Source organism: Natator depressus, chromosome 7 (genome assembly GCF_965152275.1).
Source record: "Natator depressus isolate rNatDep1 chromosome 7, rNatDep2.hap1, whole genome shotgun sequence".
Lineage (NCBI taxonomy): Eukaryota > Metazoa > Chordata > Testudines > Cheloniidae > Natator > Natator depressus.
This window is the reverse complement of record NC_134240.1, coordinates 84,319,909-84,347,012: the sequence shown is the minus strand read 5'-3', so window position 1 is coordinate 84,347,012 and position 27,104 is coordinate 84,319,909. Positions and strand designations below refer to the sequence as shown.

Here is a 27,104-nt window from a genome sequence, read left to right as displayed (position 1 = left end):
ATTGCATTTAGTCTGATTAACAGGCATTGTTAGAAGTGCAATGGTGGGAGCTGTTCAGCCATAAGCCCTGGCCCCGGGAGTCAGGATGGTTAGGTTCTGAGCCTTGCTCTATCAGTGACGCATTGTGCGGGTCTTAGCCCAGTCTCTGCAGAGCTCTGGAGAGAGAGGACAGTGACTGATATTACACAGGTTTCAGAGTGGTAGCCATGTTAGTCTGTATCAGCAAAAACAATGAGGAGTCCTTGTGGCACCTTAGAGACTAACAAATTTATTTGGGCATAAGCTTTCATGGGCTAGAACCCACTTCATCAGATGCTGATATTACACAGCAATGCAAAGTACAGCATGTCAGCGACAGCAGGGTCTTCATGACAATAACGTATTGGGGGGGGGGGGGCGCGAGTGTGTGTGTCTCTCGCCCCCAGCATTAATAACAAAATAGCACTCAGGGCATGGCCCCTGAACAGTGAGGGCAGCAGCAGGGTTAGCGCTGCCCCAATGTGTTGATGAGAATTAAATTTTGACAAAACCAGAAATAAGTTTTGCCAAGAATGTTCATTACTTTTCTGTTCCTCTGCGGCCAGGGGGACCCAAGGCATAAGGCAGGGCAAGGATATGGGTAGGGTCCCATTGCAACGCACAGGGCGGCTCAGGCCCTGCAGCCTCCTGACTCCTAGCCCTTCGCTAGACATTGGAGACAACAAAAGAAAAGGAGTACTTGTGGCACCTTAGAGACTAACCAATTTATTTGAGCATAAGCTTTTGTGAGCTACAGCTCAATAAACTGGTTAGTCTCTAAGGTGCCACAAGTACTCCTTTTCTTTTTGCGAATACAGACTAACACGGCTGCTACTCTGAAACCTGTCATTGGAGACAATGCGTCTCTTCAGTAGCGCCTATGGGATGACCTAGCTTAAGAGTCTGCGCTGATATACCGGCCAATACGGTAACTCAGCCGCTACTCCTTCCCACACGGTAGCTCTGAGGACGTAGGTCTCCGGTCGCTCTTAGAACTTCCGGCAGGGGGCTGCTGCACGCACTCGGTGGGTGACGCCATCGCCGCGCGCCGGCCCCTCCTCCCGTCTCGGCCACTGCCGCCGCCATGGAGTCCAACAGGGACGAGGCGGAGCGCTGTATTGCCATCGCCGTGGCCGCCATCAAGGCCAGCCAGCCCGACAAGGCGCTCCGCTTCCTGGAGAAGGCCCAGCGCCTCTACCCCTCCCAGCGAGTCCGCGGTGAGCGGGGTCCGGGGCGCGGGGGAGCCAGGGCCTGCGGCGCGAACGGCGGCGCTACTGACCTCTCACCTGCACTGCGCCTGCGCACTGAGCCCCGCCGCGCTGGGACTCATGGGACATGGAGTCCTCGCTGGCCCGGCAGGAAGGGTGGTGGGGGTTCCAGTGTGAGGCCCTCCCGTGGGTAAAGCTAGGTTGTGACCGCGGGGAGTCATGGGGGAGCTGGGGCGGAAGCGAGACCCTCTGCGCTGGGACAGGAGGCGGAACCCCACACTACTGGGGCTTGAAGGACTACAGCTCCCAGAGGGCACCGCGTCGTCAGGCTGGGGGGGCAATAGCCCCCCTCCCAGCGAGACACAGCCCCCCGGCAGAACCCCCCCCCGTCTGCCTGACCCGCCCCCAGAGACCCCGTCGCTCCCCTGCCCCTAGGGAGCCCCCACCTGCTCAACTTCCTCCACCCCCCTAGCTCTCCCCCTCCCCCCAACCATCCTGCAGACCCATCTCACCCGTCAACAGACAGGTCCCCATCGCTGCCCCTCCCTCTGGAAGTGCCCCTAAACCCTCGCAGCTCCTCCCACCCCAGCCTGCCGGGGAAAAGGCCAGCCTGGCTAATGGGGTCGGGGGGAAAGCTGCTGTCCTAGCCCTGTCTGTGTTGCCCTAGGCCTTTGCACCCAGGCATGGGGCAGCTCATCCTATGTCAGTACATGTTTCCCAATCCTGTACGTATTATTTTGCTGCACACTTTTGGGGTGATGATGTCCTCTAACTGCCAAAGGTGTGACAGACCAAAACTGAACTTCTCAATCAGAAGTGAAGGAGGAAACAAGGCATTCTATTAGGGTCCTTTCCTCTATGTAAAGTGTTCTGAAAATGTGGGTTTACTATGGACCTACAAAATGTGTAAACTTTTAAAGCTGGACAGTGAAATAACACCAGATTTGGGTGTGCAGAAGTTTGAGTCTAGAACGAGGTGATGTTTCACATAATGAGGTATAATAGAGAAATAGGGAAGAGTCCTTCCTATGTGTAAAGGTCAACTCCTGTTGAGATGATTCAGACTTCTTTAGGATGAGCATCTTTGCTCAATATAATAGACTTTATTGTAAAAAATGTTACGTGCTTAAGCTTCGTCCCTTTCTTAACAGTGAAAAGACAATATTTCTGCTGAAAAAGTCTAATTAATTCAGTTTGGTGAAGTATGAAGACAGACACTTGATAAGCTTCTGAGTGAAATTGTGCTTGGAAAATTATTGTCTTAAATATTGTGATGTTAGGCAGATTACATGTGGACATGAAGTTGTAGGTTTTGAGGGTGTAGCACTGGTGGCGTGTTATTTGGCAATATATAGGGCCTAGAATTGCTTCCCATCAAGCTCTCACTTGAGAACTGAGGATTTAAATAATGAATAATGAAACTCTTCCTGAAAAGTGCTGAGAGAAAAACTGTGAAAGAAGGGAAAGAAAGAGCAGAAATGGCATCATGTTTCATAGAAGCTTCACTCAGGAATGGACTGTTCTCCACTGTTTCAGGAATAGGCAGTAGTGTTAAATAATTACTGGAAATAAAAACACCAGACACTGTGAAGTTCTGTCCCAAGTAGATGCTATCTATCACTGACAGTTACCCGGGGGATCTTGTCCCTTCTACTTTTACAGCTTTTTACATAGGGAAAAAGCCCGGAATAACTAGTGCAGAAAAACTATTGCTGAACAGCTATTGCAGACTAGCTCCTTGTGTACATACTTTGGAATTGGATTAACCAAATCCACAAGAAGACATTCTTAGTGCAGAATAAGAGTGTCCACACAGGGAGCTAGTACTGAACAGCTATTGTGCTTTGAATTCACACCCTAGCTATTTCTTATGAACTTTGCTGTGACTTCCCCATGTAGACAAGACCTAAGTAACGCTTGCATAGTTTGTCATGCCAATGAAACATAATAAACTTGTAAACAATGCTTTTTTTTTTTGATGGAGGTAGTGTAACCAGGTTGTAAGTTTTGTCTGGTTTTATTTTATTTTTTTTTAAGCAACTCAGAACAAAATACCCCAATCTTTTAAAAATCCATCTGTCCTGCCAGTGTTTCATTGCAATATCTAGTCGGTCCCCCTCTCCCCCTCAAACACACACAATTTAGAGGTTTTGTGGTCTTCAGGGAGCTCATTTTCAGCCCCCTCCCCCCCCCCCCCGAAAGTAGATGACTAGGACAGAAGCAGAGTGTTAAATGAAAGGTTTGATAAAGTATCCCCTGCTCCTCACCCAAATTAGAGGCATGATTACATCCGGAGTATGACGGAACAAGTTCATGTTGAAATCTTTGGTAGGGTGGAGGAGGAAAACTTTTAGTACAGCTGCCTCCATCATAATCAGCATACATGGGTAAACTGGAATCCAATTCCTGCATTACCAGACCTTTCACCCAATCAGGGTAGATGCTTGGAATAAATTCTTAGGTTTAACACACACTAAAACAAAAATTCTACCTGCCCCGTCTGGTTCCGTACTTGTTTTCCACCAGAGCTGCGAGGTGTGATTCGCAGCTCAGGTAGACATATGCACTTGAGCCAGTGCACTAAAAATAGCAGTGCAGCCACAGCTGCCTGAATACATATCAAGGACCTCAGATGGGGTTGTACTTGGGCAGCTAGCTCCTGCTACCATAGCCACTTGGCAGTGTGCTAGCTCAAGCAGAGCTAGTGAGTGTATGTCTACCTGAGCTGGGTAGACATGTACCTAGAAGTACTGAAACCCAGCAGCAGACAGAGCCTACGTATTTTTCCCCGAGAGGAGTCCTTGTGCCTTTGACAGCCGAGTGTGGCCACATTTCACACCTGCTTTACACCCTATCCTAAGGCTGAGGATGCTCTTTAATTGATGAGGGAGACTGAACCCTAATCTACTCTTAAAATGTATATCAAACCAGCCTTGTCACTCAGATGTGTGAAAAATTGACACCCCAGAGTGCTGTGGTTAAACCAAACTGATCCCTGGTCTAGTCATGTCTACACCATGTCTTCAGCTGACCTACCTACCGCTGCTCGGGGAGGTAGATTACCTACGTCAATGGGAAAAATCCTATCTGTTGATGTAGGAAGCATCTACACTATGGCTCTGTAATGTCTGTAGTATAGACATGCCTGAAGATGGCATAGACTACTTAAGAGAGAGTGTTATGTAATGGTTAGAGTCAGGAATGAGAATTACTGGGTTCTATTTCTGGCCCTTTCAGTGACTCACAGTGAATGGCACTGAACAAGATGTTTTTTTCTCTGCTCCAGCTTCCCGATCTGTAAAACCAGGATAATACACTTCACAGAGGTTACACGGGACTTACTGTTTATAGAGCGCTTGGAAGGTGCTATGGAAGTGCACTTTATCATTCACTGGGAGCAAGTTATTAGTAACATGCCTGTTATTTCAGTGGCCAGGGTGGGCTTTGAGAGTTATGGAGAGGGATTTGCATGCAGGGAGAAGGTGGGATAAATGACATTACTCAGCTCTGTATTTTGCAACTAACTTTCCCAACTCCCATTGCTTTCTTTCTCCTGGCATCTCTTCTGGCTGTGAGGTCATCTCCCTGTGTTTATGATATTGTGGTCATGAAGATGACTGATGATGCATTCTGCATTATGATATCAGGAATAAGGTGATGAAGCCTGGGTAGGTGGGAGAAAACAGTCTCACGCTACTTGCCCTTCCTAGTCTGCACTGCTAAGATTCCATAAAGTCCTCTGTGATCTAGGCCTGAGGGTGCTATATACAAGTGATGGTCTGTCCCCTAATGTCTCTCTGGGGAAGTTGCAATAGACATAATTGCCTTTATTATTATCCTGAGATTCCATTAGCTGTGTTGCAAGTAGAACTTCCTTGGTTTACAGACCCAAGCTACAGAATTCCCTCATTGAGCATATGCACCAGAGTCCGTTCCTCTGTAGCTATCTTTAGGATTCTCTGCAAAGTCTATTCATCTCATTTCTACATTGTTGGGTTTAATTTGTTTTGTTTTTAAACAGCTCTTCCTTCTCACCTGCTTTATTTTGCAAGTGACTATCTGGCCCATTGAACTGATTTATTTGGGGATTGGTCCTGCTTTTTTGTGTTTTTTTTTTTTTTTCTGAGCAGGGGGTTGGACTAGATGACCGCCTGAGGTCCCTTTCAACCCTGATATTCTATGATTCTATGAACTGGGTTTGTTTAACTATTTTGAACTATGCAGCATCCCAGATGTGTGTCTGTGTAAGCTTTAGAAATAAAGAGTAAACACATGCCTTTGACATTTATCAAAAGTGACCAGGAAGTGAATAGTTAAAAAAAAAAAAAAAAGAAAAAAGAAAAGAGGAAAGAAATTATTTTATTGGTATATATTTATTGTCACTTGTGTGAATTCCTGCTCTAAATTTTTTAGACAGAACCAAAATTGGCTTTGATTTCTCAACTTTTTTTTGCGGGGGAGGGGAAAATCTTGGGGGGATCATTTGTTTTGGGAACTCTTTCCCAGTGGGGAGCTCTAGGCTGTTTGTATGCCTCTCTCTGGTCCTGTCTGGTTTCCTCCCACAACTGCAGACATGATGAATAGGCTTGTTCTGTTTCAGATGTGATTTTTGCCTTAAGGTTGGTGTTTAACCTTTCTTATCTAATTACCCAGGAAAAAGTGTAATCTTTTTGTGGAAAAACTCGTCCTAGAAACTGAGAAGCTCTGTTCCAGCAAGAATGGATCACCCTCAGAGATGCCTTGGCTTTCTTGAAGAGTTTTGCTATGGTGCTGATCAGGAAAACAGATGCCGAAGGGTGAATAGATACCAGTTTGCTCATCATGTGTGGGCATCCTTACCTGCACCTGGAGCAGTCATACTCAGGCCTAAATATCTGGCTTGGGTAGGGCAGAATAGACAGAAGACTTATTTAATGTGGAATAATGGATGGGTCAGTGGAAATGGGCAGATTAGAGTCCTAGGATGCAAGGAAAGAGGGGTCCATTAATTTTTTTTTTTTTAATGTGCCGCTTAAAAGTTCCTACCATAACCCCAACCATTCTATTATTCTGTCTCTCACCTTCCCACAGCCCATATCTGAGTGTAAGCTCTATTTCTTTACATTCTGTGACATGCCTAGTAATATGCTGCTGGGGAGAAATCTTGAAGTCTTTGTAATTACATGATGTTAATTTAGACTTCGTATGGTTAATCTGATTCCTAAAAATCTCACTTACAACTCTGTTAGTGAAATCAGTGCTAGCAAAGATCAAAAAGTCATTTGTGTAGACCATGTGTGTACACTGCCTAGCACAATAATAACACTACCTAGCTCTTATATAGCTCAGATTCTGACTTGGTTCTCTATGTGCTATCACTATATAAATTAATGTCTACAATAGGGAATTTTACAAAAAAACACCACCCATGATGGAAGCCCTGGCATAGACAAAGTGTCAGTGGCTTATGGTAGTTTTACAACTGTTAGTTGCCTTTGCTAAAACAACTTAATTTGGAAAAATGCAAGCTAATACGTCTGAGGAAAAGTAATCTAAACACACATGCTAATGGGGAGGGAGAAAGCTGGGAAGTAATGCTGACCGAACTACAGGGATAATAATGGACAGCAAGTTTGACACGAGTTTGCAATGTGCTATGGCTGCATAAAAGGCCATTGTGATTTTTGGGATGCATATGGAAAGGAGCCATATCATGAAGCAGAGAAGTAGTAGTCCCAGCATGTGACTCTGCTGCAGCTGAGCCTGGAATTTAACATTCAGCTTTGGAACCCACATTACTGGAAATATATTGACAAATTAAAGGGAATTCAGAGAACAACAACAAAAAATAAGGGGGATGGAGGGATTGCCTTTTGAGACAATATTTAAAGAGCTAAATAGGTATAGTTTAGCTAAGGAGTAGCAGAGGACCATAGATCTACAAATATTTGAGTAGTGTAAATACTAAGGAGGAAGATAAATTTAATATCAAGTAGAATTCTAGGTATAAGAATAGTGAGATGAAGTTGAGAGAGAATTTAGACTGTGAAGAAATTTCTCCAGATATTCAATGAGGTGTATTAGACTAGAATAGTTTTCACAAAATACATTTTGGTAGCCCTCTTGCTTGGGACTTTAAAAACTAAACTGAACAACATATCTGAAAATGTAATATAAGAAACACTCCTGCTTTTGTAGAGAGGGGGACTGTCTAATCTAATTGAGATTTTCTGCATTTAACTGGTATGGGAAATGTGAAAAAGAACGAGGCAGCCTATCTGGTGTCACCTATAAGGTCGAGAGAGGCAGCCTGTAAACTACAATCTATGGGGAGTTTTGTAACAGCCAGATCTATTTAACAACATTTTCTGAAAGAAGAAATATTTTAAGGTTCAGAATCTCAACAGGCAATTCAGCAAGGTACTTAGCCTTCAGTGTTCTTTGCTTTTTTATCCTTCATTCTGTGATGATTCTCTTTATTGGTTGTAGGATTATTGATCTGTTTCTTCTTGCCCAAACATAAACTCTGTGTAGCAGATATGATATCTTGGTTCAGCTGCTGGCTTGCATATGTTGTTTGCTGTTACATAAAGAAAGCAATATCCCTGTGGTAGAAGGTCTTAAATGTGCATTCAAGTAGACTCTTGGGCACTGCAATAGATGGAATGTCCTTCTCTGGTACAGATTCTGGATAAAGGATTGCAACCTCTTCAAGTTACTGATATGTCTGTAAATACTATTTTCCATTTCTAGTTTTATTAAGTGTGTATACTTTTTATACAGTAGGGACAAGCCTTATGAAATACGGAAACTACAGATTTGAAGAGTTGTCTGAAATTTAGTAAAAAGATACTTTGCAAAAAGGTGAACGTTGCAAAATTAGATGAAAAAGTGAATTTGGGTGGTGGTTTTATGTCTGCAGAGCACAATGATCTTCAGCTTCCTGCTCTGGCCAATTACGGAGCTGCATTGTTGGGCTGTGGTCTAAATTATTATGTCTGCCATGCCCCAGTCTGAAAGGTGGTAGCCATAGCATGGAGTCCTGAGGATGGAAGGAGAGGTTTTAAAGCAGAAGAGCCTTAGAGCAATATACAGAAAATACTTGCACATCCCACTTAAAATGTGAATTTGAAAAACCTCTCTATATCTCATAGCTTTCCTGCAAATAAATGAGACACAGTACCCTAAACCAAAGTGCTCTGGATCTGATGTTGTTAGACTTTATAGTCACAACCCCACCACCGTTGCTGTGTACTGTGGCTGTCTGTGCTCAAAGGAAGTTATTCAGCACATACTGTATTTGAATCATTACAGTGTCTCTAGAACAGAGGAAAATTAGAAGGAAGCTTTATTTGTTTCCCCCTTTTAACAAATTTGTGACTATCCCATGGGATTGTTTTCTAAACCTCGTAGGTAGCAATGTGGTATTGTAACTTATCGAGCGTTGTGGGACTGAAAGTCAGGAGGTTAGATGAGTTAAATGGATGGAGGTGAACTTGTTCCAAGGGTACCATTCTCTAAAGGTTATTCATTCCATGAAGATGGAATACAAACTGGGAAATATTTGTTCCTAAAAGAAAGGCAGGAAAACGTGAAAATGAGAAAACAAATGTCTAGTAATTTGGGGACCCTGGTGTGACTTCCAGACTCTTCTGTCCCAGGTTGGTAGGGCCTGGGATTGCTGTGGAGGATGTGTGCTTTGCCCGTGCTGAAGTAGTAGTATCTGGAATCAGTAAGCAGTGCCCCCCTATTTTTGGTTGAGAAGCAGTGGGAACACTGGCATTCCTGGGCTGAAAAGATGGCATCTCTGATGAAGGGGGAAGAACAAATGGAGGATCCTTATGGTTGTGACAGAGATGAAGTGGGCTCCCTCTTTCTCAGTGGGTAAAGGGGCAATGCAGCTTCTGTGATTTGGATGATCTCTAAACTTTTCTCTTTTTCAATTGTTTTTAATTTTAGTGCTGATCGAATCCCTCACCAAGAATGAACAATCAGCCAATGGCCAGTCCAAATCCAGAGAGTCCACAAATGCCCACTTTAGGAAAATGAGTGGAGACTTCCCATCAGCCAATGGGGAGGCAGGTGGGGAAACTAGCAAAGGTTACACCCAAGATCAGGTGGATGCAGTTAAGAGGTAGGCAGTCACTGCTTCATTTTTCATAGGACAGAATAGTTTGTTGTCCGGTGACGTTAATGATCTACCCCAATGGTGTTTGGTTTTATTGCATGGTATCAGTCTGTTCTCCAGAGTGTTTCAAAGACATTTAAAACATGCAGAAACACAGATTTTTGAATACCTGGAGAAACTGTGTGTGATGTGTGCTGCTGTAATGACTGACTTTGAATTATCTGAGAATTTTGGGTAATTGGAGAGTTGTTAATGGGCTTATAACATAAAAGTGTTAGAGGGATTTAATAGCCCTGGCTGGAATTGGATGTCCTGTGCATAAGGTTCCCCCCCCCCCCCCCCGCCAATATGTATGCCTAGTACAGTGAGGCTCAAATTTCTAGGCACCTTAATACAGATAATTAATATTAAGTAAATTCTGCCAGTGCACATCAGGCCTGACCTGTAGTGCCTGCTGATATTCCAGTCCTGAGTCTCTCTTGATGAGAGCCTGATAGTGGTATTGTGTGGTGGTTTCCCATTCTATCACACTTTCATGTTGTGATATGCTTAGTAAAACTCCTGCTAAAATTGCCTGGAACAAGTTTACCTGGTATGTGCAGTATACTGTTTGAAAACAGGTTTTCAGCTGGCATTTATCCCGCACCCTGTAAATACTAAGAGCAGATAGACCTAACTAGGCATAATCAGTTGCTAAACTCTTTTTAAAGCTATGGTATGTTTGAATTGCACAAGAACACTCATCATCTTGAGCTGATTAGCTTCTGGATATTTTTACTACTTAATCCATTTTTTAAGAGTCCATTCTGTGACCTATATCATATTTTAGCTCTGAATTTTTGGTGTATAGGTTGGGGGGAAAAAGAGAACTCCTTGTGGAACTGCTAATGTACCTTGAACAACAGTAGTATGAACCAGACCACTGTAACACAGGGCTGCATGCCCTGAACAGGCTTTTTTCCTTCCTGTGGAAATCTTCAACAGACTATTTCAAAAGTCAGTTTGGTCTGTGAATTAATTGAATCCGAGAGAACTGTTTTCCCCAGATCCTGTCCCAGCGTTTGAGGGATCACTCTTGCTATCTGTCCCTGTTGTTGGGGGGAGCTCTCAAACCATGGACTCAGCTTCCCTTAACAAGCCCCTAGAACCTGAATTTATTGAGTTTCAAAGCATGGTGTGGTGATTATTGGTTCTGTCAAACCTTTTCTTAAATTGCATCCACACCAATGCAAGGTGACATTGGGCCACTTGAGGGCACAGTCATTTTACTGGGTTGAGTCATTTGTTCTTTAAGGACTGTAGATACCTGGTAATAAAAGCACAGGGCAAACAGATATGTGAAATAAACTGGTTCATACCGAGGAATCAAAATTGAGTAAACCAAAGTTCAGAGGACAATATTAACCAGAACTGGGATGTAGGGATGCTGAAAAGTTGATGCATACAAAGGTAAGAAGCCTCCTTACCTCAAACTAACTGCCCCGTCACCTAATTTCTCTTAACTTCTAGGGTAAAGCAATGTAAAGATTACTATGAAATTCTAGGAGTGAACAGAGAGGCCTCTGACGAGGACCTGAAAAAGGCTTACCGGAAACTAGCACTGAAATTTCACCCAGATAAGAACCACGCGCCAGGTGCTACAGAAGCATTCAAAGGTAAAAACGTGTTTCCTGTTTCTTGAACTCAACTCCCTCACAAGCTGACGGTCGTGTATTGGGGTGACAGTCTAAGTGCAACCTCAGCTAAAAGATACTAAAATGATAAATGAAGTCTGATGGGTTGTTAATTTCTGTGTGTGTATTAAACAAAAATAAAGAGGGGACCCTGTAAGCCAGTGAACAAACTCGCCAGCCAGGGAAGTAGAATAAAGCTCCCAAAACAACTGAGTTCATGTCCTTTTCCTCTGGGCTCATTTTATTAACAAAGCTCAAAATAATACAAACACTGGGGAAAAAAGGCCTGGTCCACTTTCCACCAACTAACTGCAAAGCAAGAGGACACATCTTTCCCCCTAAGTAGCCCTTCCTGGCTATCTCTTAGGCCTCCTGGAAGGAACTTTCCTCAACCTTCATGTTCAGCAGACTGAGCTAGAAGAAATCCTATACAGTTTTCAGCAAGCAGTTACATGATGCTTAGTCAGCTGACCCTTCTCCATCATGAATTCTTCCTGGAGACAATAACTCCCCTCAACCTTCCCGGTCTTAAAGGGCCAGGGCTTGGAACGGAGGGCAGGGATGTGCACTTGCACCTAAGGACCAGCAACCTGTTACAGACTCATAAGGGTATGTAGCATAGGAGTCAGCAGTTGGGACAGTAACCCTTGTCTCTGATTACTGCAGGTATCAGAAAGTGCCTTAGTATAACTCTAAAAGGCACACCGTTTAACTGAATTTATCACAAGTGGGGGGGAGGTTGGAAAAAAGTGTCTGGCGGAAAACTGCCCTCTTCTGAGCTGGCATCAGAGAAACCAGTTACATAGTTTAAATTCTCCCACCCAATGAGCTTTCCAAGCAGTCCTCTAATAAGACTCCAGATTTCTCAGCAGACACATCAATATTGCAGTTAAACAAAAATATCATAAATGGAATTACTATATATAAACCCCAAATAACAAACTCAGTTGTGCACCTGAACCAATTATGTAACTAATGCCAGCCAAGATTTTTTTTTTTTTTTTTATCCCCAATAACTTAAAACAAAACATAACTAAATGTAAAGATCCTGATTCTCAGACCCTATGTCAACTATTGTAGGCACTGAAAAGGGAAATTTTCTTGGTAATGAGATCTATTAGGTTGTGGAATAGTTTACCAAAAGAAGCCCTGTCACTTGGAATATTTAAAACTAGACTTAAATGTAGCACTAGAGAACATAATATAGGGTGTAGTCCTGATTTTTAGGGATAAAGGCTAAATTACTGAACTTTCACCTCTAATTTCCATGATTCTTAACATTTTCTTTTGTGTTAATGTTGCATCTTAATTTTATCTGAGCAGAAAGAACTAGAAAGCTTGCGTTGTCGATTTTCTTTCAGGGGATTTTGCAAAGTGAACATCAATACTCAACAATTGATTGTGGCCCAGGTAAATACTTGGTGTCACTTTGGAAAAATCAGTAGCGTTACATGAGGAATGAGTTTAGCTCATTATGTTAAGGTCTGTAGAAAAAAGCAGTGTGCTAAGAAAAATAGGTTTATTTTTGTGTACATTAAATACTTGATAATATCAAATTAGACAAGCCTGATAAAACAAACGCTTGAAAAGGTGGGCTCGCTGGCTTAAAAGTCTATTTACTAGAAAATATTCCCTCTAATATTAAGCCTTAAATTTAAGTGTAGGTCTACTCTGAAAAACATCTCTAGTAAAAGTTTCCTGGGGTTCTATGTTCATGGTGTTTCACTCATGCCATGTCAAAATGACATAGTTTACCAATAAAATAAGATTTTTCCAACTGACAACCTTCCTAACTTATCTTAGGGCTTGTACACACTAACACTTATGTCGCTCAGGGATGTGAATAAGCTACCCCCCAAGTAGTGTACGTTACACTGACCTAAGCGCTAGTGTGGACGGTGCTATGTCAGCAGGAGAGCTTCTCCTACCAACATAGCTACTGCTGGTTCTGGATGTGGTTTTGTTATGCCAATGGGAGAGCTCTGTCCTGTCTGCATCAAGCGTCTTCACCAGACACGCTACAGTGGCACAGCTGCACTGATGTAGCGCTTATAGTGTAGACTAGCCTTTTAGGGCCTGAGTTTTCCTATTCCAGAGGCACAGCTGGGTGTGGCCAAGGTCGTTTAGGATTCTGAGGCTGCTGGGGGCCATTTTGGCCTCTAGTGTAAACTAGAGTAACCCCAAAGGCTACTAATTCGTGTCTGGGCTGCAGCAGTTGCTAAAGGACTGTCCAGCAGCCCAGAATTGCCATCTGCACTCTGACCGTCCCTTGTTCCCCTGTACCACCCAGGGAACTCGCACCTGCCAGGGTAATATTTTCAGGGAGGTTGGGGTTGGCCTCCAGCTGTTTTCCTGTCCTTTTAACAGCACAAAAATTGCATAGAGGTGCCAGAACATTGCCTTGAATTGGGACCTGAGAGTCAAGTTCCATCCTCGGTATCCTTCTCACTCATGACCACCAGTAATAAAGACTGTGCAAGCCAAAATATGTTCTTGGTGGCACCTGTTCAAATCAGAGTGAAGCCAGTGGGATTGTATAGGTGTCACTGAAGGCATAATTTGACCTGCAGAGTGTTTAATACTGGTGATGTTGGCTAAGAAGAAAGCCACCAAGCTTGATTCTGAGTTTAGGATGAGTTTCTAGGGGCAATGGTGAGAAAAAAGTATCATGTCCAGTTTCAACTAGCTAGCTTGTGAGTGAAATACATGAGGTTCTGGTGGGGGTTGGAAAGTCTATTTTCAAGTGTATACTGCTATGTTATTTGATATTAGGGTATGTTTTTTTTAAAAAAATAGATAGGCATAAATTGAGGAGCAAAAGTCAGAGGCAGGGGTTGTTCAGGCCTATTAATTCTTAAGTCTGTGACTGATAAGTGTATTGCCATTAGCAAATAGTGGGCTGAGCCTCTAGCCACCTGGGAGAGACCTTTTATGCATTGGGTTCAGGTCAAATCTGCATGTGTATGCAGACATCCACATAGTGGCTATCATAAATCCTTCTTCAACAGTTTACTCTTCAATCCTTGAACAGTGGCAAAAGGCAGGTTTCTTCACCAGTAATCTTAAATAATCATATTTACTGAAGGCTTAGACGCAAGTTACATGTCAAAACTGCATTAAGCAAGGTGCACTTTATCCTCCATTACTGGGCTATCAACTGTCAGGTTATCTCTCCTCAAAGCCATGTCTCATTGATTCTCCACTCCATTATGCCTCTGATGTTAACACTTTTCTCATAATGCCCATTAAAGCCCAGCTGTTTGGTTCCAGAGGATGAAGGGGAAAATATGTAGTGCAAATTTTAGTTTTTTTTTCTTACATTGATGTATTAGCTGATGCCTTAACATTCATCTTCCCAGTGACATCTGATAAAGTGCTATGTTTTGCCTTGAGACCTTGTCTTAATCAGTGTTGCAATAGCCCACACTGTCCCTTGGAGTTCCTATCACTAGATTTGGCAGACTTTGGGGAAAAAAATTTAAACCTGACCACTTTAGCTAAACTTCTGGTTTGGAGTGAGCTAGCAGCAATACAGTGCCAAATACTTATTGGGAACGCGACTGCTAATATCTCTTGAGTTTTAATGTCAATAAAAGTGCATACAGAAAACAAAGCCTAGACCTCAGATTCTTCCATTTGAATTGCCTGCCAATGTTCCTTGCACCTTACCTTATACTGGCATAACTTTCCCATATAGATAAGCCCTCTTGCTGCTCTGGCTACATGTGCATCAACAGGAAAGGAGGAGTTAGATGAATCTGTCTGAAGGAGAAAGCCTTGCAAGGCTTATATTGAAAAATCCTCCATCAACTCCAGTACAATTAACTTGTATATATCCTCCTCACTCATAAGTTATCATATCACACTATGTAGCTGAGGATGATGAGAGAAAATGGACTCTTGGAGAGTCAGGGACAGAAACTCTCAGGTAGATGGGTAGGTAGATAAGGGAGTTGACAAATGGAGGTGTATAAAGAAAAGAAAATGCAAATGTAGAAGCAAATGCAAATTTAGCAGCAGTAAAGCTGCAAGTAAGCATTCTTGCAGGTTGGTTACAGTGAGGCAAGAGTGGAAGAAGGGAGTCGTGACGAAAGGAGACTAGGGTTTAGTTTCAGTACTTTTCCATTGTCACAATGCTGTGTAAGCTGTTCCTCTTAATTGTCCCCCTTCCCTCTGGCATGTGGAAATTTCTGAGACCTGTAACCTGCATGGACAAAACCTTTACCCAGGATTTCTTTAAGATGTTTTATTTATGTGCTTTGGCCTTTCAGTGATTTGAGCCATGTTGTGACTTCTGTGAAGTTATGTTTTTGGACAATAAACTTGGAATCGCATAATGTCATTTTTAGAGTACATTTTCCAAGTAAAGCCATGCTTCAGTATATATTTTCGCATGGCTCAAGAAGTTAATTTGAAAATTAATCCTTACACATTAAAAAAAAAAATGTATTCAGCAGAGTCAGGAACAGAAACTTCTAGGTAGATAGGGGAGACCTGAAGAGGAGCTCTGTGTCGCTCAAAAGCTTGTCTCTTTCACCAGCAGTAGTTGGTCCAGTAAAAATTACTACCTCACCCACCTTGTGTCTCAAGTAAAAAAACAACTTTTAAACTCAGTAAAATGTAGAGCCAGTATCCTTGACAGTATCCTTCCAGGAATTTCGAGTTTCTGATTCATCTGGAAGGATATCTCTGTCACCCCAGGATTTGAGCGAAGGAGCACTGTGTGTATTGATCCTGGTTTGAGTTAATCAAGGTCTCAATCATTTCATCAAATGACCTTGTTCTCTTCTTCTATTTGCATCCAGCTGAGAGATGCATTCCTCTAATGATCAGGGATGTTAAGTAACCTTTTAAAGAGGGTGGGTAGTTGGCAATTGAATCTATGTAATGGGACCTGTCAGTTTGCAGGTTCAAAACTTCTTCAGAAGAGGGGAATGTATTACCAGGAGAAGTAGGCTAACTGTGCTTCCTTTTTGCCAATATTTCAGCCATTGGTAATGCATATGCAGTATTGAGCAACCCAGAGAAGCGGAAGCAATATGACCAGTTTGGAGATGAGAAACTCAACCCTTCAAGACATGGACACAGTCATACAGACTTCCACCGTGGATTCGAAGCAGACATCTCACCCGAGGATCTCTTCAACATGTTCTTTGGTGGTGGATTTCCTTCTAGTAAGCCTGTCAAGTTTTAATCTTCTCTGTGGGCAGGGGTGATTCCATTCAGCTATCTTTGCTGCCACTCTTGTGACAGAACAATAATGCAGTAATGGTTTATTTGGCAGCCTGTGGTGATACTGAAAGCTGTGTTCCTCTCAACAGCTGAAGTACATGAGAGTTCTCCTTCACAAGTGACTGTCCGTTACTGATGTAAACATCTCAGTTTCCTAAATGGTTAAAATTAGAGCTCTGAGAACTCAACCCACAAGACAAATAGCTTGTTGAACCAGCAGGTAGTGTCATCAGAGCTGGAATTCTTAGGACCCTCAAATGGATGTTTGCATACTGGTCATATTCACCTTTTTTAATTTGTCTTGAACATTTTTAAGTCACTTTTTTACGTTAGCTTTACAAGCCTGTTTTGAGGAAGTATTAAAACCCTCTTCATCAGAATAAATATACTAACTTCTAGGCCACTAAACACCAAGAAGAGATCTCTTACCCACATTGTGTCTTCAACATCTGCTGTGCTGCACAACTAAGACACTAAAAGTAGCAGGTATCAGTCTCCAGTTCTTTCACCCTACTTTCCTATCTCTCCCTTCAGAAAAATCAATCAAAAATATTTATTTCTGTATATATGTCAAGGAGGTGTTGAGTAGTCATGGCCTCCCCCGCTAGCCAAATCTGACCATAGTGAACTTTTAGGGACTTCTGTAGAACATGATTTAAATTTGTTCAGATTGAAAGTAAATCTGTATCTTGTCTATATAAATTGATCAGGGCAAGAAGTTGTCTCCCTAATTTCCTTTGTACACATTTTAGTGGTCACCATTAAAAAATTTACTGTTTTCCTTTTACAGGCACGTAAAGTTACTGTGTTATTCCCTCTCCTAAGTAGAGGAATTACCTAGGAATAGCACAATAACATTAAATACTTGCAGAAGCATTGGTAAGGCTTTTACTAGTATTCATTATGCTAGCTGTAATGGACTAGGTGTTTGAGTGAAGAAACCACTGAGACAACTGAGAAAGATGACTATTGGGGTTGGTTATAATTTCTTCTTCCCCATTACCATGTGAATTCATAAACAGGTTAATAGTAAGGTTATTCCTATTATTCAAAATTACAGCTAAGTAAAGATGACAGCTGTAGGAACTCTACACTTAATTATAAAAGAGAGCAGGTTTTTTTCTGATCAGGAAACTAGGACAAAATTATTATTTTATTAAAAACTTCTTAGTTCTATAATCTAAAATTCAACACTACACAGTATTGAAGAGACTTGCACAATGTCTCCACCCACCCTGAAGTCGTCCAGTTTGGCTACACAAATAGTATGGACCATCCACCAATTACCCTTCAGGCAGGTCTGCTTGGCACTCTCCCACCTTGGGACTAAGTCTTTTCTGGTAGTAACATTGTTCATTTTAGGGCTCACCACTCATTTCCTAAATGCTTACCAGGCAGTGAATCCAAATTCTTCCTTTAAAAAATCTTTTTATCATCCCTGCTGAGTTGGCGTTCACCCTCACAGCCCACCTGGTCAGATACACTTTTTAAAGATGCCTCCATTATTATTTTCTAGAGTGATGCTGCAATGTCATTACTTGGTGACACCTGGCTAAAACTCCAACCAACATCACAGGGTGGCTTAGGTGAAAATTTCTGAATTTAATTGTGATATGTCTATGCCTAATCTGCCCATGTGTTGCATTCTTAATCAGGTAGGATGATGTGGCGTGTGCACAATTCTTCTGATCTCATCATCTGCCAGGCTAGCTGTCGGAAAGTCCCCGTGTTCTGGATTCTTTTTAATGGATTTCTGTTGCCCACAGGTAATGTTCATGTATACAGCAATGGCAGGATGCGATATACCTACCATCAGAGGCATGACAGACGAGAACATCAGGGTGATGTAAGTGGAGACAAGAGCAAGGGGAAAGTAAAAAGGCTTTAATGTGTGCAACCCAAAAAACAGGTTGCTGTTGTAGCCATTGTATGAAATTGGCCACCTAGTTTTCCATTTTCCTAGATAAGTGGAGTGCTTTTCTATTGTAATCTCAAGTGAGTTTATTTTTTTTCTAGAAGAGTTGCCTGTTTAACTTACTTACAGTTGAATTCCCATGACTTTCATACATATGCAGATGCAGCTTATCAGACTGGATTACACAGTGGGAAAATAAATGTCATTTTCTTTTTGGCATAGCGTCCTATTGAAATAAAATTATAGCATCAGCCAAATGCAGCATGAACTGAAGTTTCTTTTTTACCTAAACACTTAATTCCAAAAGTCAGATTTCTCTTGAAACAATGAGCAGAAATTAACTGAATAGTGGAGGGTTTACCCACCTTATATGTGAGTCCTCATAACATCTACACCCATTCCTCCTTATTTTGCTACCCAGGATGTGCTGCTTGTTGCATGATACCACAGTGTTAACTTCAGGCCCATTTGAAGCTGTTATAATCTAAGAATGCCGGAAAAATAACCGGGGTGTTGTGATCATTTTCTTAGAGGGGGATGGTTAGTCAAAACATCTGACTTATTCAATGACTTTCCTATACCCAGATCGTCTCAGGCACACTTTGTGAACCAGACCTGTTCAACGCATGGACTCTCACAAAATACAAAACCAGAGTGGTAGAGAAGGGACCTCCAGACTTCATGAAACCAAGAGACAGAAAATTTAAAGATTTAAACATCTACCAATTTTTCTTTTCTGTCCCCAACCTCTCTCTGAACTCTGAGATTTCTTGCTCCTGAATCTCAAATTACCATGCCACTACCTTTCCACTGAGCACTGGACAGGGCAGGACTTCCAATCTGTTCCTCTCTCTAATTAGTCAAGGAAGACACTTTTATAGTGAAAGGAAGCATTTCTGTGCCTCCTTTTGTCACAGAGGCCAAATGTACTGCTTCTACAATGCTCCCAGCCCCATCTGGTTAGGGAAATGAGACAGAGGGGCCATAGAGCTAACCCAGATCTCTTTCGCAGCAGTATAGACCATTAATCTCTGGGCTGATCTACAGTATATTTTAAAAAATGGTATTGGGTGTTTTTTCTTAGGTCTTTGGGGCCAGATGTTCTGCACTAGAGTGGGGAGGGAATTTAAGAGATGAGACAGAAAGGGAGGCAAACTCATCTTGCATATCATTGTAAAGGAGGAGCACTTTCTAAGGAATCTATCTAGTGCTGTGGTACTAGTCTCTGCAGGCTGACATGGATATGAAATACACATTAGCAACTGTCCTAGAAATCTTTAAATATAACAATGTCATGAGTCCTTCCAAACTCACATTCGAGGCTTTTTTTTTTTCCACCCCCCAAAAAACGTGATGGTTGTTTGGGATGTGTAGGATGGCTTCAGCACTTTCAGGTATGCTTTCAAAGTAATGCTCAGGGATTTAACCCCATGACTGCCATCACTGTTGGAGGGAATCACTGGGCAGCGAAATCCCCACAAGCTGCTTTGGAAGTGTTCTCTTTACTCTTATTTTTATTTTTAAACCTCATTGAACAGTCAGTCCTGTTGCGTCTTTGACTAATGCAAAATGCAAAACACATTTCCCGCTCACATCAGTGGGAGCAAGGACACAGTATGATTGGGTTTGCAAGGGAGGGTGAAATGCTAAATAGTCTTATGCATGTAAACTTATTGATGACATTCCATTGTATATTTCTGTTCCCCCTTAGGGTGGCCTTGGGTTGTTTGTCCAGCTGATGCCTATTCTCATCCTGATCATTGTTTCAGCTCTCAGCCAGATGATGGTCTCCAGTCCACCTTACAGTTTGAGCCACAGGCCGTTAGTACCCATAACTCTCATATATATTTAGCTTGGGGGTGGGCTGGGACCAAGGGGAGCAATTGGAAACAAGAATTGGTATGTTAGTGGTTGGGATCTTTGTGTTTTATTTTCACTTTTTGGTATGTTTTGTTGCCTTTCCTTTCCTAATGTTCCTCTTGCTTTCACATGCCCCATAACATTATGTAACACCTGTAGTTGTTGAGAAGGGTGACTTGGAGATCTGCCAGCACCCATTATCAATGAGCAAAAATAAACCCCTTTAATCCCATTTTTCTTCTTTGAGTGGCTGTGCATATTCCCACTTATGGATATTGTGCCACCTCATGGTGCCTAACAGTAGAACCTTCTCCAAGAAGCAGCCATTAGAGCACTCACGCACCCCCTCCTACCTCTGCTGTCGGTGTCTCTGAATGTTCTGAGGATATATGAGAAGGTGCAGTGCCCTCTACCACCTCAGTTCCTTCCAACTGCTGTGCCAGATGGATGTGAACTACTTCAGTCCGTTCAGATCCAGTTTTTTTCCATTCTTGCTGTCATGATAGTTTAGTTAAGTGATAAATATAGATAGTTTAGTTATTTAGTAGCCCAGTTCCGGGTTATGTTGGGACTGAAGAAAAAGAAGAAGCTGGGATTCAAGAGATGTTCTTCATGCCCGGCTGTCTTCTTGGCCTTGAACAGCCACGTTAGGAGACTGAAATGCCTGGTGGCATGTGTCTGAATTGTATTGCTTGTCTAACTCGGTTATAGGCTCCTCAGGTCATGTTCCTCCTCTGGTTTTTACAGTCAAATGATATATGCTTTGATTCTCTTCACATGTGCCCAAAATGTCATCTCCTTTCTTGACATAACACACAGGGATGGGGTTCAAGCTTGTGAAGAACCTAGGGCTCTGTTTTGAGTGGCAAGAAGGGTATGCTTAGGTTTCCCATTTTTCAAATTACATTAAGCTAAACAGGAACAAGGCACTCTTGTTCTGAAATAAGTGTGCCAACGCATTAAGTTAATCAGGATCAATCTCATGTTTAGACAAGCCCTTGCTTAGTATATCTGGGTGACCCTACTGAGGGATGTATTTGTACATCTGCACTGTCTGAAGTGTCTGGTCAGTGAATCAGAAGAAAATACCTTTTGGAGGTATTCTCTGTCCTGGCTCTGTCTTGAATAAAGAGGGAAGGAATTGGAGAGGAGGAGGGTATGGGGAGAGGGGAACCTAGCTCCTTTCCTGCAGCAATAGTGGATACTGCAGCATGTTGCTAGGTAGAGCAACGTGTCACTCTTGGGGTTAACAGTAATCTGCAGTGAGAGGAGCTGAGGGTCTGTATTCATCAAGCAGACGGCCCTATTGAGCAAGCTTAGCTATCAGCAGTGTCTTTGTTCTACTTTGACCTACATTCTGACTTCATGCTGTGTACAAATATATTTCTGAAATACTGGTTTGTCGTAGTCTTCAGCTCGAGATCCATCAGCTTCAGAGATTCATAACCAGACACACACAGCATCTTTGGGGCACATCCTGAAGGCGAAGGGCTGTGTGTTTGGGAAGGAAGTAGCAAAAAGTATTTCAAACACTAGCTGCTGAGGAGCTGCTGAAGATTGTAATGAGCACTTAATTCTAAAACATATATGGAGTTCTCTGGCAGTCAACACCCAAGATACCCCAGTGTTCTGAAGCACACCCATGTAGCTCAGGGAAGAATTGATTGGTTGGGTATGTAGGTTTTATTTCCACCTGGTAGAATGTTCCACTATGTCCATTTCACCAGAGATAAAACTCTCCTTACCAAAACAGCAAGTGTACAGGAGGGATATGTCCTTTGAGTAGATTAATAATGCTTATTAGTTGTTGCTTGTCCACAAATTTCTACTCTGTGTTTGAATAACATTTATTATTTTGGCTTTTCTCCCTGGACTAGGTCTGTGGGTCACATACACAGGAGAGTGACGGAGCACTTGAAAGTAGCTTACTATGTAGCTGAGAACTTTGTAGAAGAGTACACTGGTACAAACCTGAAAAATGTTGAGAGGAGCGTGGAAGACGATTACATTGCAAACCTTAGAAATAACTGCTGGAAGGAAAAGCAACAAAGTGAGTGGCATGGTGGGAGGAATGGAAACCTTTTGAGGACACTTTCTTAAAAGTCTGATTTGTTTTAGAAAAAAGTCCTTAAAGAGGAACTGAGATACATAAATCTCCGATAGCTCAATCATAATTTCATTGCTGTGTAGGACCTGAGGCAGCCCATCGGCCCTGTGTCTTCAACGGTTTGATGACAAATCGGTCACCTCTGTCCCGTATAATTTTTTTAAACAATAATATTCTAGAAATGATCAGTGTAGCAGCTCCATTCTGTGGAGCTCCTTTGCCATGTCAGTGGGATATGAACAGAATTCTCTGATTTCCTGATGGATCAGGAAGGTAGGGCCAGGAGAATCTCAGGAGTTTCCTGATGTTTCCTTATTGCCCTGGGGTTATCATTTCATTTTAGAATAAAGAGATTTAGTGCTTACAAAGTGTATATCTTTACAGCCCCGTTATGTCTAACAAGCCATATCAGAGAGTCTACAAAGTGAAAAATGGAATCCTCTTCATTTTCAAGGTTTTTTTATGACTGTTTAACTCTAAAGAGTTATCATCAAAGATAACATTTTATTGACTCCACCCTCGATTGGCCCCTTTCTCAAATGCCTGTATGATAGGTGATTACAGCTGCTTTGAACTAATGCCCAGTTTGGGATTTGTGTGTAAATACATTGGCATTGTTGTTTGTATGGGATAAAAAAGATTCCAAAGCTTTCTTGGATCCCCACAACATGCGAATTATCTTTCTCACCAAGAAGTGCTGAATGTGACACCCTGACATTGCTATTCTGAGTCAGCCAAAGTTGTTGCTGCAGAGCAATGCAACGGACCAAGCTAGAGTGATAAACTCTGATCCTCCATATTTCTTCTTTCCCACACTACCAGGCTACCCCTTATGTTACTCATTTAATTCACACTAGGGCTACTTCCAGTTCCCAGCACATATCTAAAACTTCCCTTAGGATGAGCCATTGAAGGCCTGCTGACAAAGATCACTTTTGTTCTGTTCCAAAGGACATCAGGTATTCCGTATCCTCTCACTGTACTTCATCTGGCCTTGAAGAACTTGGGGACAGATCCTTTTCCCATTGAAATCAATGGGATATTGAGGAGTTGAGACATCACACTTCACATCTTGGTGAATGATTGTTTTTAATGTTGGAATTTTTCCTTTTCAGAGGAAGGCTTGCTTTATCGAGCACGTTACTTTGGAGATTCAGATCTGTATCAAAGAGCACAGAGGATGGGCACCCCAAGCTGTAGCAGACTGTCTGAAGTTCAAGCCTCTATGCATGGATAGTCACTACTAGACCACTCAGCGGAGGTCTAAGTACGAGCTGGTGATTTTCCTGTGACACTGAAGCATGACACATCAATGATTTTCATACTTATTTAAATGTCTAATTGAGATCTAGATCTCCATGTGTCTCTCCTCTCAATGTGCATGTGTAACAAGGAAAAAGCATAACCCCCTGTCAAGCATATACACCTTCACTGGGATGGTTGGTTTAATTTGCATGCCAGCACCTCAAATGCTCTTCCAGTTCACATCTGTTTCTTAGCATTGCTGGTGTCAGCTCTCTGGGAGCAAAGTGAAAGGCCTAGCTATGTTTGTGAGTCAGCTGAGTTCTTGTCAAGCATCCATTTGAGACAGTGTCACTTTTTGCTTTGGCTGGTCAGAAGTTGTTCCCCTTATCAAGCATTTATCAGATTGGGCAACTGGCAGTCACATTTCTATTGCCAGTTTTTGTTGCTCTATTCCCTATTTTATTGTACCATGGCACTTGAAGAAATACAATAACAGGGAAGAGATTTCTGTAAGATAGATGTTTCTTGTCCCGCTGTCATCTTCCCTAGACACTCAGTGAAACCAAACCAAACTCTCACTCTATGCAGCAGGTTGTAAAGGTAACTCACTTCATTGAACTGGGAGTCAGGGAGAAGCCAGCTGAGAGTGCTGGAGACTCATGGTGTCTTCGCAGCACAATAGCATGGTAAACCTGATGAACCAGAGTGGTATGGTGGCAGTTCAAATGGCATAAACGAAAGTAGCACTAGATTACTCACAGGAGCGCTGTGTGCAAATAAATTAAAATTTGGCCCAGGGTGTGGAGTCTCTTCCCTCGGTCATTATTAGGTCTGATTTTTTGCAAAGGCAGGAGGCTTCACCCATCAGCAACTAACAGGATGAATGTAAAACACACAGGCTTTCCCCATCTCTCACAAATTTAATTAAAAGCAGGGGCTTGTTACTGGGGAACAAAATGACACTTAGCACCATATTTTCAGATGCACGCACACCCATTACACCTTAGTTATCTTGTATGTCAGACATCTGGTCACCTAAGTTGTGTACCCAAGTAAGTTAGGAGGGCTAGGGTTGGGTTTTTTGTTTTGTTTTTCGACAGGTGGCGCACATTTGAAAATTTGGTCCTTAAAGTCAGTTCTGAGCTCAGGTGTCTGCCATTTTTGAGTGTGTCTTGCATTTGGGATTTTTCTTTTTTTGATATGCCCTGTACCCTGTTTTGATAACTCTTCCTCTTATTAAATGGAAATATTTTAATTAACTTTGTCACTCTCTCTCTAACTCAGCATATCTCTGTGTATCCATGGTCTAATGAAGAGTGTAGCTGTAAAATAAAGAACTACTTTAGCATTTTTCAGTTAGACATGTTACCTGTAATTTGGGGAGGTGGGTGGGGAAGGTGTTTTCTGTTAAATGGTTATCATGGATTGGAGACTGACACAGTTACCACTTTTATTCCCAGACTCTTGAAATGCCTGAAGACTTTTGGCGAAGTGCACTGAGCCAAGGTGACAGACTTTATATTTAAAGAATCAAACCTTAAATTAAAATGGAATTGGAGAATTAGCAACGCACAACTGCCCTCTCTCCTCTCTCTCTCTCTCTCTCTCCAGTATTAGATGCAGCAGGCAGCAGTTAGGAAATAAAGCTGCCTGTCTTCTCCCCTTCTTTCCAACACCACTAGAGTGCGACAGTCTAGTCTCTCCTAGGATACAGCAACCATGAGAACAAGTGTAGAATATAAAAAACAAACTGCAGCAAGCCATGAAGCAGAAGGAGACCCTTCCATGATTGCACTGGTCACTTCGAACGGAGAGAGAAATTGGAAGATTTTTTTAGGACTAAAAACCAATTAATAAGAAAAGAATCTATCTATTTAGAATTAATTTATAGCTGTATGTATGTTGTACTTTTAAACTATGCAGGGATTGGATTAAATTATTTAGTTTTCTGCCCAATTTAGTAAACTGTAAAGTGTGAACTCTAACCTGTTTTGGGGGGCCATCCAGCCCTGCAGAACTATCCAATTTCAGGTTGTCATTTGATGACACTTTACATTTATTTTATTTTTTTTTATGTTGTTGAGGAAAATATAATTTTGTGACTGAGTTTTTTTTATAAAAGAATCTCAAAATCTATAGAAAGAAGATTTCTTAAAATTGACCAGACTTCTGATTTGTTTTTGCTATATTAATTTAATTGGTGGCAGTCAACTGAGTGCTGGATTCTTGTACGGCAAGGAGAGGATTATCGTAAATGGTCTTAGCTCATCAGTGTTCAGTTTGGTTTGTGTGCGTGTAACTTTTTTTTCCAGAGTCTGCTTTATTTCTGCCTTGTAATCAGTGTGCAGCATTAGTTCTGTAAACAGGGCCTGCCACGAGCTATATCCTTTTGTTCTTCTCATTGCTGAACTCAGAGTTCCTCATCCAGCAGACTGCTAACTGTAATATGGCTGTTACCTTGCCATAACACTTCCGATGTTTCAACCTGTATTTACATCCCAAAAAACAGAGTCTTTGATTCTTGTGAAAGAAGTTTTGGTGGGGAGATCAGAAAGGGGGATGATTAATTTTCAGTTACTTAATTGGGCTTTGACTTATCTGACAGTGTAGTGTAGATCACACTACATTTTACCCATTTTACAGCAATGGTTTTGCCCATCATTCATTTTAGAAGAAGAAATTATGCTGCTAAAAGCCTTAGGTTTACTTGCTTTAGCAAGCAGGACCTGGATTAGAGCAACAGGATAGCGCTCAAGGTTATTCTAAACCCAGCGTATCTCTTTGACACGTGAAGTGAGAGAGGCAAAAGTTGAATGAGCTAAGTTACCATTAATGGCATAAACTGGATTCTTCTCTACCCTGTTGTTAATTTTTGCCTAAAGACATTTCCTATAAGAACAGTTTTCAGAGTTCCCTTATGGTGGAATTTATCAAAATAGCAATGGCTGCCAAGTAAGGTGGTAAAGGGCTGGGAGAAAAGTGAAAGGCCAGATGGGTTTATTTCTCTTTGTTTGAAATTGACCAGCTCTATTTTTTAACTGGATATTTATGTAGCAAAAAGGTTCTGAGCCCTCCTGTTCATTGCAAGCCTTACTATCCACGACTATGGTGTATCTGATCTGATTTCAAGTTTTAAAAGATATCCCCCAGATTTTTGGAGAGAGGTATGGTGGAAATAAAATATTTTGGAATAAATGCTGTTTACAGAGGCACAAGAGCTACCCAGCATTAAGAGATGTTGGAGAGGAAATGTGAGAGACAACTCATGTTTGCAAAAGGTGCTGACATCTTGTAAAAATGGCACTCCTGCTCCAGTGCCCATCCAACCAAACCTTTTGATTTCTCAAGTAGATATCCATGGATGGTAAGCGCTATGTGCAAAAAAGCATAGATCCTAAAGGATACTCACAGAATCTGTATTTCTTGATTTAGAATTAATTATACAATTGTACATCTATAAATAAATGTTTATTATGTGAGAGACTCTGACTGTGTTTGTGCCCCTCAGGGTCTGCTGTGTTGTGTGCTGACAGAAGTAATGAGTGGGGAAACAAGTCAGAGATGAGGCCAGTTACCGTTTCTGACATGTCACCTGTGAGACTGAGGAATGCCCCCTAACGATGAATTATGCTGAGTTGATGCAAGATGTTTTTTTCTGCTGACCACACTGCTGCCTTCCACGGTTGGCAAAGTCCAGTCGGCAGTGGCAATGAGATTAAGCATTCTGCAGGCACAAACG

General features: G+C 42.0%; 1 protein-coding gene across 2 annotated transcripts; it reads left to right on the top strand.

The window, feature by feature from the left end:
- Positions 1-1,015: 1,015 nt before the first annotated feature.
- Positions 1,016-26,783, top strand: DNAJB12 (DnaJ heat shock protein family (Hsp40) member B12). Of its 2 annotated transcripts, XR_012640314.1 has the most exons (10): positions 1,016-1,235; positions 9,165-9,339; positions 10,843-10,988; positions 15,995-16,180; positions 18,005-18,084; positions 19,865-19,974; positions 21,891-22,063; positions 23,236-23,387; positions 24,826-24,871; positions 24,977-26,783. XR_012640314.1 is itself a non-coding variant. In XM_074958970.1 (9 exons), exons 1-8 carry the CDS (start codon positions 1,103-1,105, stop codon positions 23,355-23,357), a joined length of 1,125 nt encoding a protein of 374 aa, XP_074815071.1. In that variant the 5' UTR covers positions 1,016-1,102; the 3' UTR covers positions 23,358-23,387; positions 24,826-26,783. The 2 variants fall into 2 exon arrangements, 1 of the variants encoding a protein (XP_074815071.1); XM_074958970.1 differs by having other exon boundaries at positions 24,826-26,783.
- Positions 26,784-27,104: the final 321 nt, after the last annotated feature.

Bases quoted from the DNA above. Each gene is read 5' to 3' on its own strand.
- DNAJB12 (XM_074958970.1), top strand. From the start codon at position 1,103: ATGGAGTCCAACAGGGACGAGGCGGAGCGCTGTATTGCCATCGCCGTG. The intron at 9,340-10,842 runs GTAGGCAGTCAC...CTTAACTTCTAG, and splicing joins CAGGTGGATGCAGTTAAGAG to GGTAAAGCAATGTAAAGATT. The intron at 22,064-23,235 runs GTGAGTGGCATG...TTTCCTTTTCAG, and splicing joins CTGGAAGGAAAAGCAACAAA to AGGAAGGCTTGCTTTATCGA.